Source organism: Pagrus pagrus (genome assembly GCF_965226575.1).
Source record: "Pagrus pagrus genome assembly, chromosome: 9".
Classification (NCBI taxonomy): Eukaryota; Metazoa; Chordata; class Actinopteri; order Spariformes; family Sparidae; genus Pagrus; species Pagrus pagrus.
Window position 1 is genome coordinate 18,873,338 of NC_140193.1, and position 20,334 is coordinate 18,893,671.

The 20,334-nt window shown below is 42.1% G+C and overlaps 1 protein-coding gene across 4 annotated transcripts in view; it reads left to right on the forward strand.

Moving 5' to 3' along the window:
• The window catches only part of LOC311262401 (FERM and PDZ domain-containing protein 4-like), a 32,636-nt gene extending 14,367 nt beyond the window's left edge, over positions 1 to 18,269 (forward strand). For 2 of the 4 annotated variants that reach the window (XM_084361741.1, XM_084361743.1), the window contains 15 exons: positions 1,296 to 1,456; positions 1,759 to 1,879; positions 4,154 to 4,199; positions 6,126 to 6,230; positions 8,092 to 8,199; positions 8,566 to 8,697; positions 10,047 to 10,166; positions 10,368 to 10,504; positions 10,814 to 10,940; positions 11,141 to 11,230; positions 11,335 to 11,517; positions 11,694 to 11,826; positions 11,911 to 12,888; positions 13,375 to 14,559; positions 16,523 to 18,269. In XM_084361741.1, the coding sequence (XP_084217867.1) occupies positions 1,296 to 1,456; positions 1,759 to 1,879; positions 4,154 to 4,199; positions 6,126 to 6,230; positions 8,092 to 8,199; positions 8,566 to 8,697; positions 10,047 to 10,166; positions 10,368 to 10,504; positions 10,814 to 10,940; positions 11,141 to 11,230; positions 11,335 to 11,517; positions 11,694 to 11,826; positions 11,911 to 12,888; positions 13,375 to 14,559; positions 16,523 to 17,730 (4,834 nt within the window). In that variant the 3' untranslated portion in view covers positions 17,731 to 18,269. Of the gene's footprint in view, positions 1 to 1,295; positions 1,457 to 1,758; positions 1,880 to 4,153; positions 4,200 to 6,125; positions 6,231 to 8,091; positions 8,200 to 8,565; positions 8,698 to 10,046; positions 10,167 to 10,367; positions 10,505 to 10,813; positions 10,941 to 11,140; positions 11,231 to 11,334; positions 11,518 to 11,693; positions 11,827 to 11,910; positions 12,889 to 13,374; positions 14,560 to 16,517 lie in introns of all 4 variants that reach the window. The other 2 variants (XM_084361744.1, XM_084361742.1) reach the window with 2 other exon arrangements.
• Positions 18,270 to 20,334: the final 2,065 nt, after the last annotated feature.

The window sequence follows — 20,334 nt, forward strand, 5'->3', positions numbered from 1 at the left end:
CATTTTTTTAACAGCTTTCACCAGTCTGAGCATCACTTGTCAGTTTCTTCAAGATGATCAGCATTCATGTTTTGAAATTAGCACTCCAACGTTCACTTGTTGTTATGTCGTGGCAGGAGGCACCGTCGGTCTGTACATGCATACGTCTGTCCAGCCGTCCGAACCATTCTTGTGAATGCGGTATCTCAACGGTACTTTGAGGGACTTTCTTCAAAGTCCCAAATGTCCACTTGGACTGGTTAGAATTTAGTGGCCAAAGGTCAGAGGTCAAAGACACTGTGACCTCATAAAACACATTTTTTGACTTTTTTTTTGCAGCTCCCTGGGAAGTGCATTAAACTAGCATTCCTTCTAACAGCCAGCAGGGGGCTACCCCTGGTTCCAATTGTATGTAGGCTTATGGGAAAATTATCCTATTTCTAATTCCTAGTTCCTAGTTTATGGTCTCAATCGCTACTTTCAAGCCTTTTTCAAAACAGCATGATGTTTGTTGTGTAAATTATGTTCCAATTTAGAGAAAAACAGACGATAAAGCAAAGTATTATTTAGCTCATGGCTACCTTGAGACACTCAGAGCTCATACATGTCCTTAACGACTCTGAAAGAACACACCCACACAGAGTTTAAAAAGCCTGCCAACTCCTCCAGTTAGTTAGAACTGAAGAAGCCTCTTGGATGAGAGGTGAAACGTCTTCAAGAAAACTGAAACATGTCCAGTTGCCTACGATACAGCACCTAGATTTACCATAACCTGGATGACTGAGAACCTTCATCAACATGTGATTTTTTTGTTTGTTTAGCTCCTCTATGTGTGTGAGGCCAAAAATATAATCTCTTATTTATTTTTTTCCCACTAATATTCTCTCTCAAAGAATAAAATCACAGCAGGAAAGTAATTGATTCATATTTTAAATGTAATTAAATGTTGTTTCTACGGTAATGTTTACAACAGCAAAGTCACCATGTAAACTCAACAATATCTCACTGGGAACAAATTCAAAATGTCAGTAAAACATTTCTGCTGATTAATCAACTATTAATTTTAGATGCAAAATGACTACATATTTCTTTTTATGTCCCCGACAGTTTACGCAAAATCAAATCAGTTGGTGATGGTTTAATGACTGAAGACATTTTCAGTACAGCAAACACGTGGAAATTTGTTAAAATGTAACATTTTCCTGCAAACACTGATGGTGGTTTTGCAACACAAGACCAGTGTGTCATACTGAAACAAAATCATCTAGCAGGGATGACAGAAACAGGAAACATTGTTTGTTTTTTTCCTCTTACAGCCACGTCTCCCAGAGCAGCTCCCTGGAGGAGGTTCGTCTGGAAGGGGACAAGTTTGTGCCACCAGCGCCCCGGAAGGTGGAGATGAGACGAGACCCAGTGCTTGGCTTTGGATTTGTGGCTGGCAGTGAGAAACCTGTGGTGGTCCGCTCAGTAACACCAGGTAAAGTGGCTCAGCTGTACGGTGAGCTCTCATACGTACAACGGTGACTCACTCGATCCATGGCCATTATCAACACAATCCCTGAAGGAGGTGTAACCCACCTCAAATGTAGCGAGAAAGGAGAGAGGGAAACCCGCTCACTCAGTGGCTTACGTCGATGATTCATTGATTTTAACAGCACTCAGTGAGTAAGCATTCATTAGAGCCTTGAGCTAAAAGACAGGAAAGCAAGAACATCAAGAAAAATGGCACGACTGTGCGCAGTTTATACCACTTAACTCTTGTTTATTGTGTGTCGGCAGGGGGCCCATCAGAAGGGAAGCTGATCCCAGGGGACGAGATCATCATGATTAATGATGAGCCAGTCAGTTCAGCACCCAGGGAGAGGGTTATTGACCTTGTCAGGTATGACAACACACTAAGGTGAGATGCCATTTGCCTGCTGTTAAACCTGTTGTCTATAATTGTGCAGTGCTCTAAAAATGATTCACACTCCCTGGAAGTAATTATGTTTTATCGTCTTACAACATGGAACCAAAGTCGATTTAATGTGGCTTTTTTGACACCGATCAACAGAAAAAGACTTGATTGATTGATTGAACTGTACAAAATGATCTTAATCACAAATATAATAAAAAATACATGTTGGCATCGGTTTTCATAGGAGAAATAATTGCCCATGCAGCCAGTTTGTTTAAGAAGTCACATAATTATATAAAGGTAAAATATACAATGCTCAATGCCTCTAGATATCGCACCAGCATATCGGACAAGAACAAAAGCGTGTCTTTCCCTCCATAAAGCTCAGGGGAAAAAATTAAAAATACACACTGTCGAAAGTGTTAAATTAAAGGAGACCCATTGTGCTTTTTCACATCCTTCAGTGTTCTTGTGCATGCAAAAGATCTTGAATGTTAAAGTCCACACCAACAGAAGCTCCTCTCTCCCACAGAAAGCACTGCTCCTGAAACGCCTCATCATTAGTCCTACCTTTAATTCCATGACTTTGTGACATCACACTATGTCACTAAGTCACACATTTGCGTAATTTATGCCTATCAGCCAGTTTGGCATGTAAGAATTGAGCTGCTCTGACGTTGTGAGCGGTGCTGGCTCAGGCGTGTGTTAACTGACCAATCAAAGAGGGTAAACTGGGTATTCTGGAGGGGGGGGCTTAAAGAGACAGGAGCTAAAACAGAGCGTTTCAGGGAACACAGTGCTGCAGCACTGGACAGTATGAGAAAACTGAAGTGTTTTTGGAGCATTAAAGCATGTAAATCTATTCTAGTAGTAACCCAAAATAAACTATGAGCCTGAAAATTAGCTGAATATGGCTGTGCTGATTAAATATGAGTCAAGATTATGTAACTGTATAGCCTATTTATCACATCATATCCTATTTAGACAATTTGAGGGACAGACTCACATGCACTAACATGGTAGGCTTACATTCACACTAATAGCCGGACTGACTACCAAAACAAAGAACAGTTCTCTGCTTGAGCAGATACATACATAGTATATCTTTACATATCAAATACTATTTTGCTGCTATTTTAATGTTCAAAATATGTATAAGTTTAAGATCACTTGAATGTATCTGTATCTGGAAGGTCTAGCTTTTCTTTTGTGAGTCAGTTTTGTGAAGTACACCACGACAACAAAGGGCCACTCTATGCCACTCGGTAAAAAGGCGACGGAAAAGTAAGGGGATAGATACAAAAAAATATGAGTGTCAAAAAAGTCACATTAAAGGTGCACTGTGTAGTTTTGGGGGGAAAAGAAATATGTTCACTCATTCGCATTTGAAAAAACTGAATATACAAACACAATTTCTTACTGTTTTACTTTGCTTATATTTGCAGGAACCTTCCAAGTATCGACCTTTCTAGCTTCAAACAGCGTCCTGGGGCATTTATTGTCCACTGAAGACAGCTTGTTTATTGAGTTATGGAAATATATCAAATAAATATTTGATATATACATTTTTGTTTGATAAATACATGTAATATTTTATTTGAATGTTACCTCGCTGAGTTTTCAAAACTACGTAGTTTAAATCCCTTTAAATCCCCCATGATTCAGTGCTGTTAAACAATAATACATAAAATTTCCAAGGGCGCTGAATATTTTAAGCACTGGAACTAGTCCCACACTTTATTTTGTTTGTTGTTTTTTTTTTTTATTTAATTTTGTTATTATATTTTTGTGTTTTTATTCACTATGTTGTTATGAAACCATCTTTTTTAGGTGGATATTTTTGTAGCCACCTGGTCCATTCACTGTGACTTAGCTGTATGCTGGTGTTGATGTTTCTTCATGCGTCTCATTTGATTAATATCACTGACACAGCTGAGTGGCTGGCTGTGAGCGTTTGGTCCTCATATGACCTGTGCGGCAGTCTGTAAACAGTACATTAGCACAGGGAAAAGTGCCCATGTGGCCACTCCTTCACCGCTCCTGTGGCCTTGAATGAGCTCAGTCTCTGCAGTAAAAACTCTGCACTATGGAGGCAAGACAGGGCCGCCAGGAGCATCGCTGGGACACAATGTTCCTCCTGCTACCGTCCACTATGGTGTCTCAAAAATAACAAGACATATTTCCAGATTTCCCTCACCACGTTTTGTTTCTTTTCTTTTTTTTTATTAGAGTTGAAAATGAATCTTTAATCGTTAAAAATATTTTTGTGTCTTGCAGGAGCTGCAAGGAGTCCATATTGTTGACCGTTGTTCAGCCGTACCCAGTAAGTTTCTCCATCCTCTATGAATGAAATTGAGCTCATCCCAGTAGGCTCTTTGTGTGTTTGTGGAGCTGATCTTTTTGTCGCCTCTATGAAAGCAAGTCATTAATCATGCCATATGTTTGCGCTGGCACTATATCAGAGTGTTAGAGCCCCGCTAACTCAAAGGGAGTCCAATGGCTGCAGTCTTTCCCGGGCTTCTCATGTTGTAGCGTCAGATCCTCGCAAGACCTCAGATGAACCTGCCACATCAACATTTACCACCAGTAACAGAGCACCAGATGGTGGTGTACACAGTGCCATGAGCATATATTCAGGCTTTGTTTACAGCTCACATAATCAGTCGGTGGGAATGGAATTATGCTTGAATCCCCTCCAAAAATAGACAAATCATCGATGCATGCTCACAGAAAACCAGGATGTCTGCAGGTCTTTATTAAGTCTTAAAGGGGACATATTATGCTTTTTTTTTTTTTTTCCTTTCCTTCAGTGTGTTACATATATTCCTGTGCATGTAAAAGATCGTGAAAGTTAGAAAGGTCAATGTCCACACCAACAGAAGCTGCTCTCTCCCACAGAAAACACTGCTCTTGAAAAGCCTCGTCCCACCTTTAATCCTGTGACTTTGTGACATCACACTACGCCACCATGTCACACATTTGCATAATGTATGCCTTGAAGCTAAATTGGCACATAAGAATTGATTTAGCACAGCTGCTCTGTTGTTGTTAGCAGTGCTGGGTCAGGCATGTGTGAGCCGACCAATCAGAGGAGAGTGGGTATTCAGGAGGAGGGGCCTTAAAGAGACAGGAGCTAAAACAGTGTGTGTTTCAGACAGAGGGGGATACAGTGCTGCAGTACTGGACAGTATGAGGTAACTGATTTGTTTTGGTGCATTAAAGCATGTAAACCTATTCTAGTAGTAACCCAAAATAAAATGATGAACCTGAAAATTAGCATAATTTGTCTCATTTAAAATGTCTTCAATTCAAGAATTACGAGGTCTTAATGGACATTTCATAGTCTTAAAGTTGAATTTGTGAGGTCTTGATTGCTACAAACCTTTTATCTAATTTCATGTATCCATCTTTTTATTTCTCTTTGTCAAACTGAGTCAAGATCTTCCTCTTGAAAGTCCAAATTTCTGATGTTACTAATCTTTAAACCTAATGCTGAACCTAATACTGTCTTTTACTTTAGACTTGTACTGACCTGTTGGCACAATGCACGTTAACTTAACTCACTCTAATAACCATAGTCATACATAAAAATTATATCTCCTATCTGATATAAACTATATACCTAAATTCGGTTAAAAACGATCTTGAAAAGTTTTAAAAGCATTAAATAAAGTATCTGTTGCACCTTGAAAACAAAATAAATGTCTTGTGATGAAAACCGTGACAGTAATTAAAGAGTGTTATAGCACACAACACTTCCTAAAATGTGAAAATGTACTGTGTGAATACATCCATTCATCGTGCATTTCATTAATCGTTTTGTTCAAAGTGTTTCGGAGGTTCAGCACGATGAGTGTTGAGTCTTTAAAAACAGCCACTTAACAAGTGGCTTAACTTGAATAAGGATGTGATTTGCAGAAAAACACGGGAGTATTATTCTACAATACTCAGAGGGCCAAGCAGGTCTTATAATCCAGCCTGTAATTGCTTCCATTTACTATTCGTTTTCTTTGCAGCCCCAGTGACACACCGGCAGTGAGGGTGTCCTCCCTCTTGTGCCCTTACACAGAGCCACCTCAATTGCATCGGCACGGAGTGGAGACATGGGCTGTTGCCATGTTTTCAAAAAGGGAACATGTCCTTGAATTGTGTGAAGCTGAAAACATGCATGTCTCATCTTTACACTAACTGATCGTCCTTTAAACTGTCTTTTTTTTCTCTCTCTCTCTTTCTTCTTTCCCTTCAAAAGTCGCCCAAATCGGCATTCATCAGCGCAGCCAAAAAGGCCAAGTTAAAGACTAATCCTGTTAAAGTGCGCTTCGCTGAGGAGGTCATCATCAATGGCCAGGTCCCCGTAAGTCACACTGGACACTGATTCATTGAGTACACATCGAGGTTCTGAGCAAGAGGCAGCAGCAGACTTGAACTATAAAAGCTGGCACAGAGAAGAGAGAAAATATTAGAAATCGCTAACTGTAAAATGAAGACACGCATGAGCAAGAGATACACCTCCTCTGCTTATTTCTTTTCATCACACTACCATCGCTGGGATGAAATAGAGAGCGTGTGCCTCTCACGAAGAGAGCTTCCCTGATTTGTCGGATGTGTCACACAGAAGAGAAGAGGATTTTTAGAGAGCAATCACAAATTTAAAAGACTATCGGGGAGTCATATCCACTGAGCAGAAGGACAGCATCACACATAAAACCAGACAGTGATTACTGAGGCAGATGCATCATTGTGTTACTTTGTATTACTTTCACAGCTACTTTTGCTCAAAACATGCCACGGAAATTAGATGAAAAGGTAAAAAGGAATCACAGTAACGAGTGGCAGGGATGACGTATTTTTTAAGGCTTTGGAGGCTGGTTCACTTGACAATAGGCCTATGGGATTTGTAAATTGGATTTTGGATTAATGCAGAAAATAAGCTCTGTGGCAAACAGAAGTTTATGATTCTTTTGTTCAGCAAGATAATCGTCACAGATGAACACCACTTTTATGATTTCTGAAAAGCTAAAAGGTAAAAGCCAAGTGTAAACGTACTACATTGAGATCGCAACAGCCTCACTAAACATCCTACTGCATTATACTATACACACTCTACTTTGAAGGTGGTGTTGATAACATCCATCTCCCCCTTCCATTGTGTTCATGTCACACTATTGCTGTTGTTCGAATTATCAAGAGCATTATAGTATTGGCTGACAAACCTTCTTAGTAGCTTGTTAGTTTTGACTAGTAAGTAGATGATGTCCCCGAAAACCTGTGGCCTCATTTAGCCACTTGTGAGCAACTGCCTTTTCAAAGATACGTAAACAGTTTCAAATTCACAATTAGGGTATTTACTAATGCATTTAATGTCGTAGAACAAATCATGAAAATAACTTGTGTCAGCTTGTGTTAACAACAGACCTTATTTCAGACATTTAACCAAAAATGCATTCAAAAACCCATTGACTTTGAGACAAGGGGAACGGAAATACAAAAATATGAACTTATTTCCAGGTTTTAGGACTCATTCCTGCAGCACCCTATAAGTCACATTCACGTTTAAAGAAATAGACATTTTGGGAAATACACTAATTTACCTGACACAAATTTAGACAAATGCACAACATAATTATTTCCTGGGTGTAAACTTGTTTGCATATAGTACATGTTTATTGCCTAAATAAATGTATATATGTTCTATCTTTGTGTAACATGGAGGACTTTGGCAACCCTGTGATTTATAATGACAAATAAATGATCTTGAACCTTGTAGCTTGAACCTTGAGTTCGATAAGAAAATCAATACCATATAGTATCCGTATCTGCCGTAAGCTACAGTCAAGAGATCTTATCTTAGCTTCAAGACTGGAAGCAGGATAAAAATCTGCCTACCAGCACCTTTAAAATGCCACTTATGAACATGTTATATATTGTCTGTGTGTAAAAATGACTCTATGCTAAGCTAAGCGTCTACTGGCTGCAGCTTCTTGATTACAGTACAGACATGAGAGTGGTATGAGTCCTATCATCCCAGCAAGAAAGCAGATAAGTGTCTTCCACTTTCATCTTGAGCTCTTGAATGGGCAATCGTTTTCTAGCAGGGGTCCTCTAATTGCAGACTTTTCAAACCCGACTCCAGTGCATTTTAACAACAGTATATAAACACCTTTCAATTAGGAAAAATCAGATTTGTTGATCGATACCTCTCATCCCATCCTCAGGAAACGGTGAAGGACAACTCTCTTCTTTTTATGCCAAATGTTCTGAAGGTGTACCTGGAGAACGGGCAGACTAAATCATTTAAATTCGACAGCAACACATCCATTAAGGTAGGTGCTATGAAATGCAGTTATGTAATCTAAAGTGCTGTTCAGTTTAAATGTTGAATGTTGTTCACAGTTGCACTGTACATTATAAACTCCTCTCTCTACTCTGGCCTCATCTGAATTTAGATTATGATTCATACAAAATCATTTTAAACCTAATTAACTGTGGCGTGGGAAATACTTGGTCAGCACTACACATTTCCTTTCTTAGTTGAAATTCTGTTCGCATGTTCAGTATCAGTCACGTTTCTGTGTGTGTGTTCAGCCGTGAAAATGATTTATGGTCGTGGCATTGAGCTGAGCATGAGCAGGCTGCTGCATCTGCACGCTTCTCAGATTGTATTAACCACAACTTTATCTGTGTGAAAGGATGTCATCTTGACCCTGCAAGAAAAGCTATCCATTAAGAGCATCGAGCACTTCTCTCTGATGCTGGAGCACAGAGCTGAGGGAACTGCCAGCAAACTCATGCTCCTGCATGAGCAGGAGATGCTAACTCAGGTGAGACGGCTCTCTGGGGCGTCGCTAAACAGGAAAGAGTTAAATAATAGACTTGATGGCAAAACAGATGGAGGATAACACCCTCATCTTCAGGGTACAGTAAAGTATTATTGTATTCAAACCATAGTCCAACAGGAGCAAAACTGTAGTTATCAGTATGACAGGTTATACATGGAAGATTTTAATGGAATAGTTTTGGGGAAATATTCGCTTTCTTGCCAAACATTAAGAGGGTCCTTGAAATAGTCCCTTAAGAAAACCACTACTTCTTGTTTCTACACTTTAAGGGGCTCTGTGAAATATTAGCTGCTGTTGCTTTCTGTTAGCGAAGCAGAGAGAGGCACTGAGACGAGGCACTCGAGAACGTACATAACGTCACATCCTTTGGACTGTTGCAGAAAATCTGACCTGAGTCCTTCACAAAGAAATCCAAAGTCTTGCAGCATTAAACAACTTAAACAAACTGTACACAGGCTTGTATAGTCAACTGAGAGAGACAGGAAAGGTATGAGATATGACCAATAAAAAGTGATTAATACATGTAAATTACTACTAATTGTTACATACAGCTCCTTTAATTTGTGATCTTTAGATTTGCTGCTAGGTGGATCAGAGCCAGGCTAGCTGTTTCTCCCTGTTTTCTGTCTTTTTGCTAGGCTAGGCTCCAGCTACATATATAAACACACAGTATGTCATTACTGCTGCTAGGGGTCCCTCAATCAAAACAATAAAACTAAAGACATAATTTGATGATTTCATGAAATAGCACAGGATCATGGGAGTTGTTGTCTTCATTATTAAATAACCACCATTGCCGATGAAAATATGTCTGATGTGTTCATGGACCAGGTAATGTTTTAAAGGAGACCTATGATGCTTTTTCATGTTGTTCCTTTCCCTCAGTGTGTTATAAAACTAGGAAAAAATAAGCATAATGTGTCTCCTTTAAAGTTTTGTTTTTGTTCCTGTTCACGTATTTCCTCAAGTGATGTTTCCCTGGAAATTATAGCAACAGGCGAGCAAATGAAATGCACCGTTACCTTGAATAAAATGATGGATTTCTTTGGGTGTAAACATTGTTTGAAACATTTATGATAGTGTAATACAACTCAACAATTTATGTAACAAAATTTTTGTAATTTAAGTGCAGAAATGTTGGATTATTTTGTCTTTAACTGAAAGAAAGCGATGAGTCAATATTTGATCAATATTCTATATTTCTCCTTAGAGATCCCATGATTTTAGTTCATGTACCGTCCTTGTTTATCTGGAAACACATTTTTTTGCAATGACTTGTTAGAAGACATTTGACTAATGGGTGCCATCTTATCTTCCGACTTGTGGTCTAGGTGACACAGAGGCCAGGGTCACACAAGATGAAGTGCTTTTTCCGCATCACTTTTGTCCCAAAGGATCCTGTGGACCTGCTTAGGAGAGACGCAGTAGCATTTGAGTACCTCTATGTTCAGGTGAATATCAGCAGATGACGATAAAACAAACAGTATAGTTTATAATGAAAGTTTTTTAAATAGGACCTGCTCTAGTTTTACTCGATAATAATGACTTAAACAAACGCATGGTTGCTGTAAGAGTGTTGTCTTGAATTTCTTGACGAGAAGATCAGCTCCAGTGTAACCTCCTCCTTTCCTCTCCTTCTCCGGCTCCTCCAGAGCTGTAACGATGTGGTATTGGAGAGATTTGGGTCAGAGCTGAAATACGACACGGCCCTCCATCTGGCTGCCCTGCAAATGTATATTCTAACCATCAATACCAAGCACTCCCAGAAAGTTTCCCTCAAGTACATTGAGTAAGTAGACTGGATTTCACATTTTGCCATGTGGGCTGGAAGTCATTTGTTCCCAGGTGTAGAGGATACTACTGAGTCCAGAATGCTGTTAAACAATAAAACAATAACAGTCCCACTATTATTGTTCTACTTCGGTGCCAGAAGATACATCCCTGCTGGTTAGTGAATGATTTTGATTGTACCCCGTCAGTGAATCAATGCACCACTTGTGGGTGAAGTAAATTGATCGCCGGCGGAGAATGATGACTCGACCGTTTATCACCGCGCCTGACTGACCTTCTCTAATCTATGTGAATTGTGCTTCTGCAGGAAGGAGTGGGGTCTGGCATTGTTCCTGCCTCCTGCTGTGCTCTCTAGCATGAAAGAGAAGAACATCAAAAAAGCCCTCACTCACATCCTCAAAACCAACCAGAACCTGGTGCCACCTGGTAAAAAGGTAGAGCGTGCTGCTGCTTCCTTTTTCTCTCTCTCTCTCTCTATCTCGTCCTCTTTGCCTTGCACTACATGTGAATGGGCTCTTGACTACCACCTAGTGGCCAGTTCAGTTTCAAAATAAAATCTGATTTTGCCCCTCAGTTAAATGCCACATTCAAACTTATATTTCATCCTATATCTCTTGTTTCCTCTCTCTTCCAGCTGACCGCCTTGCAGGCAAAAGTCCATTATCTGAAGTATCTCAGTGACTTGAGGCTGTACGGAGGACGGGTGTTTAAATCCACACTAATTGTGAGTGAAGCCATCTTGCCGTTTATGCAGCAAAAACATGGCGAGTCACATGCTGTTCATTTCGGAAGGTGATACGTGCGCTGATTCTCTCTTCCTCTTCGCAGCAAGGCGAGAAGCACACAGAGGTGACGCTGCTGGTTGGGCCCAAATACGGCATCAGCCATGTGATTAACACCAAAACAAACCTAGTAGCCCTTCTGGCTGATTTCAGCCACGTCAACCGCATTGAGATGTACACAGAGGATGAGAACAGGGTCAGAGTGGAATTACACGTTCTGGACGTAAAGGTTAATAAACCTTCTATTACAAATAAGCATGTGCTGACAGGGTTTGTGATTGTTTTCTATGGTTTTTCCCCCGACAACATTAAGTCTGTTCTGCAGTCATTATAACCTCATTCTACAGCCCAGCTCTCCCATTTACTTTGCGCCCATTGTCATCTGCTTATCTGCCTCTTTCACAGCCCATCACTCTCTTAATGGAGTCTGTTGATGCAATGAATCTGGCCTGTTTGACTGCTGGCTACTATAGATTACTGGTGGATTCCCGGCGCTCCATCTTCAACGTGGCCAAAAACACAGACAGCCTGGAAACAAGTACGTCTGAACTGAAAAGATCACAAAATGACTCATCAGAAAAGTGTTGTGTTTAAGTGTTTCAATTTTGGTTCCTCTTTGCAGGCCATGCTGCGAGAGTAAAGCAGAACTACCAGGCCATCGAGTGCACATACAGCACACCCAATAAAGGATGTGAAGACAGAAACAACCAGAGGTGCAGCCAAGACTATTCTGATCAGGAGTGTGAATACCTCGACCACGGGAGATATGAAGGCCAGCCGGTCTACGTGACTGAGATCCACCAGGCCCACTCGATGCACATGGCGGAGAGAGTGGAGTGCTGCAGAATCCCTTGCTCCCAAACTTACCTCAACATCCCGAGAACCAAACCCCAAGACTCTTCCAGGAGTGCAAAGGTCTCCTTCATTTTTGGAGATCCCCCCTTAGACAGTGTAAACCCCCAGAATCTGGGCTACCAGCGACTGATGGATGAGGGCCCAGAGATTCTAGACAATCACAGCCCCATGTACAGGCGTCTTGAGGAGGACTATAAGATGATGGATGCCATAGAAGATGGCGACGGGTATCAGTACTCCACCAAAATCTTTGGTCCTACCGAGTGCATCGAGGAGCCGCTGCTGCACGACATCTGCTACGCCGAGACGACGGATGACGCAGAGGATGAGGATGACATCAGCTGCGAGGAGGACATGGTGATGAGTGACATTGACAAGCCTATGCTGCTCTCGCTCTCAGGGTCCAGCGATGACATCATTGACTTGACCTCCCTCCCTCCCCCGCCGGAGGGGAATGACGAGGAGGACAATGACGTACTGCTGCACTCGCTTAACCTGGCCATCGCTGCTCCTCCTCCCGGCTTCAGGGACAGCTCAGACGAGGAGGAGCAGCAGCAAGGGGCTGGGGGTCGGCCCCAGGCGGCCCGCAATGATATCCCAGTGTCTCTCATAGATTCAGTGCCCACTCACAGGGCAGAGGGCCATGGAGAGCCGCTGAACGATGCAGTGGTGTCCACCTTACAGGCACTCGAGGCCCTTGCTGCGTCTGAGGAACAGAGTCCAGCACAGTCCGAGAGTAGCACAGGTTCTCCTTTCACTATTGTAACGTTCATCCATTAACACCGTACATGTTCCAGCCATTCACTTTTGATTTGTTGTTGTTGATTTTTTCTTTTTCAATAAAGCCCATTTTGTTCTATGTTTCCATTTGTGTGAGTATTTCTTCATTCATTTGCGCATACAAAGAGTTGTGTTCATCAAAGGGTCATTCATTTTGTCATGATTTGTTATTGTTTTGTGGATCATTTTTGTTGGTTATCGCAATTACACACTGCACGATATCAGAGGGCCTGTTGCTATTACAGAAAAATGAAAGCAAATCCATTAAGATAGTCATCACAGCATGCTAATTTAAGTTCTGTGTTATTCCAAAGTAGTCATTCACGCCTTTTCCCCCCACAAGCTAACTCACTACCATGAACTTTATTTGACTCATTCCCTAATCTGTGATATTTTTGATTTGTCTCAGATTAAGTTATTAATGAGATGTTTGTCTTTCTGTGGCACACAGGTGTAGAAATATCACGAGCGTTTAGCCCCGAGTCCTCAGATTCTGGCAACGAGACAAATTCCTCCGAGATGACGGAGAGCTCCGAGCTAGCCACTGCTCAGAGACACTCTGAGAACCACCTGAGGATGCATGTAGCCATGACAGAGGGGTACCACGCCGTGAGTGAAGACAAGACAGAGGTCACCGCGACTAGTGATGGCGGCGCGGCAGCTATGCAGTACAATCCACAGGAGCATCAGGAGGAGGAGGCAAAATCAGCCGTCGCCTCCTCCCAGATTTTTCACTCAGATGGCGGTGAGATGGAGCCGGAGACGATGGAAATAAAATCGGTGAGCGAATACTTCACTAAGATGCACATGGGCTCAGTAATGAGCAGGCAGAGAGGGAAGCAAGGGATCCAAGGAGATACCTGTGAATCCTCCGACAGATCTCATGCGACGCCTCACGAATTGGCTAAAGAGGAGCCCCCTCACCTTGTTGGGAAGTATAACGCGTTCACCGTGAGAGATTCCTATTACATGAATCAACTCGATCTGGGGCGAACTCACTTGAAAGACAGGCATCAAAAATGCCAGCAGAGAGTGCCTGGAAACAAAATGGCAGAAAATCTCCCTCCAGATTGTGTGAATGACTCACAGGCTTCCCACGCAGACAGGTTGACCGTAAAGGGAGAGAAACAGGACTCGGATGAAAGAAGCCAACACTTAAACCTGCGCTCGCCGTCCAAAGGTCCCATCTCTGCAGAGGGAGACGCCGCTTCACAAGATAATCAGCAGCAGCAAATTAAGATCCCGCCATCCGAGCAAGACGTCACACGGTTGTATGAATACCACGTGAGCAAGCGCATGTCGTCGATACAGAGTGAAGGCGTTCATTCTCTCCAAAGCTCACAGTGTTCCTCTATCGACGCCGGTTGTAGCACAGGCAGCAGCAGCTGTGTCACTCCCATGGATTCTCCCCTTTGTGCCACAGACAATATGCATGTACTGTCCGAGTCTTCGCTCAAGGGGCTGAGTTACGTAACAGCTGAGGAGAGAGCTTCTGGGCCCACCAGCCAGGGGAAGGTTGGCCATCCAATGGACCCCACCCTGCTGAGGAAGATCCATGCAGCCACCAGTGCTGAGCCCGGGTTCACGATTACACGGGACGGCAGTCACAGAATGCCCAAGATTAAAGAAACCACAGGTAAAACTAAACAGGAGGGTGCTCTCTTTATCTGTGTCTGTGTAAGAGCATGAAAGGAACAAAAGGGACATATATTGATGTTACTCACTTCAGGCAAATAAAGGCAGGGATACATTTTAAATGGTCACTTAGAAGTAAGGTTTGGCCCACCAGAGAGCACTAAAAAGTAGTGTGTCCCCTCAGAGTTGCAGTGAGGGAGCTTCCTCAGTATAGCTGAACTAACTTGGTTTCAAGCTTCTGAGGCTCAACACAGCTCAGTAACAGACATGTGGTGCGGCGATGAAGATGCTTTTAAACCCGGCACGGGGACGTATGTGGGACGACCTCCAGGCAGGGATCTGAGAGTTGATCTAGCTACCTTTGCTGGAGAAGGGAGACAGTTTTGTCAGCAACCTCTAACTGCCCTCCTCCATAAACCACACAGCTGCCATTTTCCCCTGATGTCACGCTCAGGGTGAGAAGCTTGAATGCTGGGATAATGTTGTGTTGTTTAAAGGTAAGGAATCTGACAAATTGATATCGTTTTACCGCTTCCTGATTGATCAGCAACTGAAAAGACGATGGATAGTGAAAATCTGGAGGGACTTGATAACCCAATAGGTAACATTAGCATTCAACCACTCCCTAGCTAATGTTACTGTTTGATTACCTCCAGTGTGATTCACTTCCAGCCTTAAATAAACGTGTCCAAGATGTGCGATGATATTTTAGAATTAATTTACTCCTTTCCTATCGGATCATCCAACACCATGACTCAATAACATCATAACTAGGAAGTGGTTGAATGTTAAGGTTAGCTGTTGTCTAATTGAAGCTAAAAAGTTATCAAATATGTTGTTTACTTCGAGATATGGCCTGATGTCCTGTCGGATCTTGACTTTCCATTGTCTTTTCTATTGATGATCATTCAGAAAGCTTTGAAGATAACAATGTGTCAGATTGTCTACGTTTATACGACTTGCAACCTAGAACACAACAGTATGACATTTGTGCTTCCCACCTTGAGCGTGGTGGCAGAGGAAAATGGCCGCCATGTGAATATGGTCAATTGCAATATTTAACAGTGGACATTGTCATATGCCAACTTGGGAGACTTCATTGAACCCAACTTAAAAATTAGGGCTGTTTGAAGAAAATACATCCAGTGGGACATTTTTCAAACTACTTGAGTTTGGGAAAAATGGGCCTTAGGAGTAATAGCATGGCACCTTTAGGCACAGCAGTACTTTCAACTAAATGCTAACACCTGGATGCTCACAATGACAATGCTAACATGCTGATGTTAAGTAGGTGTAATGTTTACCATGTTTACCATCCTGGCGTAGAATGTTAGCACGATACCATTTGCTAACTGGATCTAAACACAGGACGGCTGAGGTTGATCATAATGTCATTAGGTTTTGCAGGTATATTGCTATAAACTAAAATAGTGTATTATACCTTATCCCTTCACGCCTCTGAGAAACCATTTGAACAAAACAATCTGTGTCAGGGGTTTGGAAGTACACACTGATGTTTTAACGGGCCAAAAATATTGGGAACCATTACTTCAAAATATATTCCTGCCCTTATGTAACTGAAATTGGGAGATTTCTTTAAATGTCACCTTTCTTTCCATTTGAGCCTTTAGAAATTAAGATAATGGTTTCAATCCTGGTCCTGGGCCCCCCTGCCCTGAATGTTTTCGATGTTTCCCTGCTCCCAACACAACTGATTCAAATGAATGCCTTCAGCAGAGCTTGATGTCTGGTGTGTTGGAGCAGGAAAACATCTAAAACATGCAGGGCAGGCGGGCCCTGGGGACCAGAACTGAAAAACACAGAGTTAAGGAATTAAAATGTATTTTTTACAATTATGCAAATGCAGGTATGTAAGTGTTGTTAGTATGAAACAGTTTATTGTAGATGAATATGTGCTGTGATGCTTAACAGTTCCCTTTGTTCTCCTACTACCCCTAGTGTAGCTTGCACACAGCTGAAGAAGGTTGGGGAAGAGTCATCTTTAGCTCTCTGTACTGAGACCACCACCACAACCATGTCACCATCATCATTAAGAAGTAGCACAGAGCCCGCCGGGCTAACACAGGCCAGCCCCGAGCCCGACCCACACGCCCTGGCATTCCCTTCAAGCGGATCTTCATGCGACCCTACATCAGGCAGCCTCAGGAAGCCACGCAGGGTCCCGTTGCTCAGGAGGAGCTGGAGCACCATAATGCCAGGTTCCAGGAGCTTAGAAGCACTGATAGATAAGACCAAAGCCACACTTAGTGGGAGGAGTCGCGGTCAGAATTTCCAGTCTCAAAATCCCCCAAAAGTACAGAGGATATTCTCTGCCAAAACCTTGCCCAAAAGCTTGTCCCAGGGTTCAGTCGCGTCTAGTTCATCTGATAGAAAGCTGCTAAGAGGACCCTCCCTCTTGCTGTCCCCAGCACCGAGGCTGGATGCAGGTACGTGGAGGTGCCGTGGACCGTTCAGTGACTGTTTCCTGCGGAGAAAGACAAACGCTGATGAAAACAGAGAGATTCCCTCACACGCTCTGTTCTCTGTCAGCTCGGTTTCTTTCAGTCGCAGGGAAAACACGAAAGCTGACTGTAAAGCTGAGCAGAGTCACACGGTGATGAATGACACGAGCCTTAAAGCAAGGCTAGCTCGTGTCAATTCCATGAAGGGAAAAACCTACAGCCTTCACACAGGCTTTGCACTTGCACGGAAGGATGCCTTAGAGATAGCCAGCGTGTTGCGTTCCAGCGTCTGTCACTCGTGCAGAGGTGAGAGGCAGGAGGTGAACGAGGCCGACATGGATGCGTTCTCCCAGCTGCTCTTAATGCAGGCCAAGGTGCTGAGCAGCGCCTGCAGTCAGATGGCCGCGGAGTATGGCAGCCCAGAGGAGTTACTGCTCACTCTGACGCACAGCTTCCACACGCTCTGCTGCCTGACGCAAGCCTGCATGTCACTCGTGGAAGGCCTGAGCAGGGAGAGTGAGCGCCGCTCGGTGGTAGCCAAGGTGGATGAGGTCGTCATGAACTACGTGTGTCTGCTGAAAGCTGCTGAGGTGGCTTCGGGAAGCTCCCCCAGTGACCAAAGTGTGAATGCATTGACACATCACTCTGCCACCATGTCTGCTATTATAAACACACTAACTCACTCACTGAAAACACTGCTCGACAAATAAACTGTCGTTATTTTGTCCTGATTATTGATTTTAAAGCCATACATAAGAGACATGGGTTTAACAAACCAATGTGAACTGCTGTGAAAGAAAAAAAAACTTGCCTTGTGTATACAATATTTTATTATGTAAAGTAAAAGTAAAATTATATGAATCATTAAAGTTTTAAATAGATTATATTAAGGCCCTATATGAAGAAGCATATGGCCCTCCTCTCAACTATATTATCTAATATGACATAATAGAGATTGTTTGAATGATTTATTGGTTATATTAGGGGCATAACACGTAGATTATTACCACCTTGTTAGTACCTTGTTTATAAATTGTAAAAATATATATTATGTTGGAGAAATGCATACACTATATACAGCTCTAGACAAATCATTGCACAGGACAAGACATGATCAAATAAAAGTAATGACTATAACTTTTTCATTTGCTGGATTCACCTTAATTTAATGGATACTTTACACATGAACACTGAGTACTTTCCTGTTACTTTTTTGTCAAGATCATTAAAAAGATTAAAACTTTTAAAAGTTTGTATCTCAATTTTTGTCTGTTTGTGTTTGAATAAACACGAGTTTGTTGCTGTTTATCGCCAACCTCTCGCAGATAAAACATTTTTGTTTTATTTAATAATGCAGCGGTACATGGAAAGTCTTCATCATCATTAAATCAGTTGATCTTTGAAGCATTAAAAGCAGCATAAAAACAAACAGAATGACTTTTCTAGATTAATCAAGTTGGCTCCTAAGATTGCATTATTCATACAGAAAAGCTGCTTGACCCATGTTTAGTTTTATAACTGTATTTAATAATTCAGGATTTTACTATTTACTCATGCTTGAGTGTTGGTAATGCTTTTTGCATTAATGATGATGATGGCCCATTTCACTTACGGTGCAGGAGAGTGTTTGTACAGTGTTATGCTGCATGATGCTTATTCATCTGAGAGCCATGCTGCACCATCCTGTACTCCTGCTAATGTGCTGATGTTTAGCAGGTAATGTTTGCTATGTTCACAATCTTAGTCTAGCCTGTTAGTACGCTAACCTTTGCTCATTAGTGCAAAAGTACAGTCAATAATGGGAATGTCATTAGTTCTGCAGCTATTCGGATCTAAAGTTTTGCTAAAATTCAAGATTTGACTTGATAATGGCGCTATATGAAAAGTTAGTTCAGTTCTGTGGGGGACATTAGTTGCCTCGCAAGGTTGATCAGGTAGATGCTATGAAAAACTACAGTCCTGTTTTGGGTTTCTCAAATGGAGGGCCAACATACACAGGGGAGAGTGAATGTTACTCATCTGTAGAGCAAGAAAGAAGCCACGTAGAACGTGATAAGATTTTGCCTGGTGCAAGAATAGCATGTTTATCATGTAGGCTAAACTGGGAAGCCCCAACCGAAGCATAGGTTTCACTTTCCTCTGCAGGCTAGTCGGAAATGAAAGCACTTTCCATGGATGGTGGCCACTTAATAACCCACAACTCCTCCAGCTGTGCCATTATACTGCCCGATAACAACCAGAGACTATGACATTCTGTCCTCAAGAAAACCTCTTCATAGTTACACAAGCATGACACAGATGTTTGCAGCATTATATAACAAACAGCAATCAGTCGACCATCATCACACAGACATTGTAAAAGATAGAAGACTTGGATGGCGCCTGTTGTTTGTGACAATAGGGAAGTGATTCTGGCTAATTATACACTCAATGGGCTACCCCAGGCACCTGTTACTTTCAGCCCATCACCGAACATCAATGTTACAGTTGTCAGATCCATCTTGACAACAGGACTCACAGCAGGACCTCTTTTCAATCTCCCAAGTCAACAATGATCTCCCACCTGGTGAGTGTCAGTTACCTGTATTCATTCACTATGTTGAATTATAATCACATTCATACTGGAAGTAGGGGAATGGCAGGTTGACTTTGATCAGAGGGGCAGTAAACCACATGCAGAGGTGGAAAATGAAACGCTAGCTTGTACCAGGTCCTAGTTTTACTATGACCATATGAGTGGCAACGGGCTCTTTGATAAATTTCAATCTGGTTTTAAAGCGGGGAGAATTCTTAATGACATTATTTGATCAGCCAAACATCAGTTTTATCACTTTTAGATCTTAAAGTAATAATCTCAGAGATTTCCGCGTAAACAAATATCTGTTAAGTCACTATCTATTGCCGAAAGAGGTAACGCAACGATGATTGAGCCTATGGCCCACTGATGAAAGTTGTACACTGGGTGTCGGTGGTGACTTTCCTGGAAAATATCATAAGTGGCGCACAGTAGCAGCACCCAGCAGTAGTTGGTCGGCCAGAGAAGTAGGTGTTTCGCATCATAATGACAAGAATAAGTTGACAGTGAATAAGCATATACTAGTGTTTGGCCGATGGCTGACAGCCATGGACTACTAATCCTTGACCATCCTAACATCGTGATTTAAAAGGCTCCTCACCAGAGAGCACAATTAAGTCGTGTGTCCCCTCAGAGTTGCTGTAGGGCAAGAGTTGTTGTTGTTTGTGATAACACTGAGGGGATACGCTGCCTCAAATTCATAAACAACGATGTCATCATCCATCACGATGTTTCACTG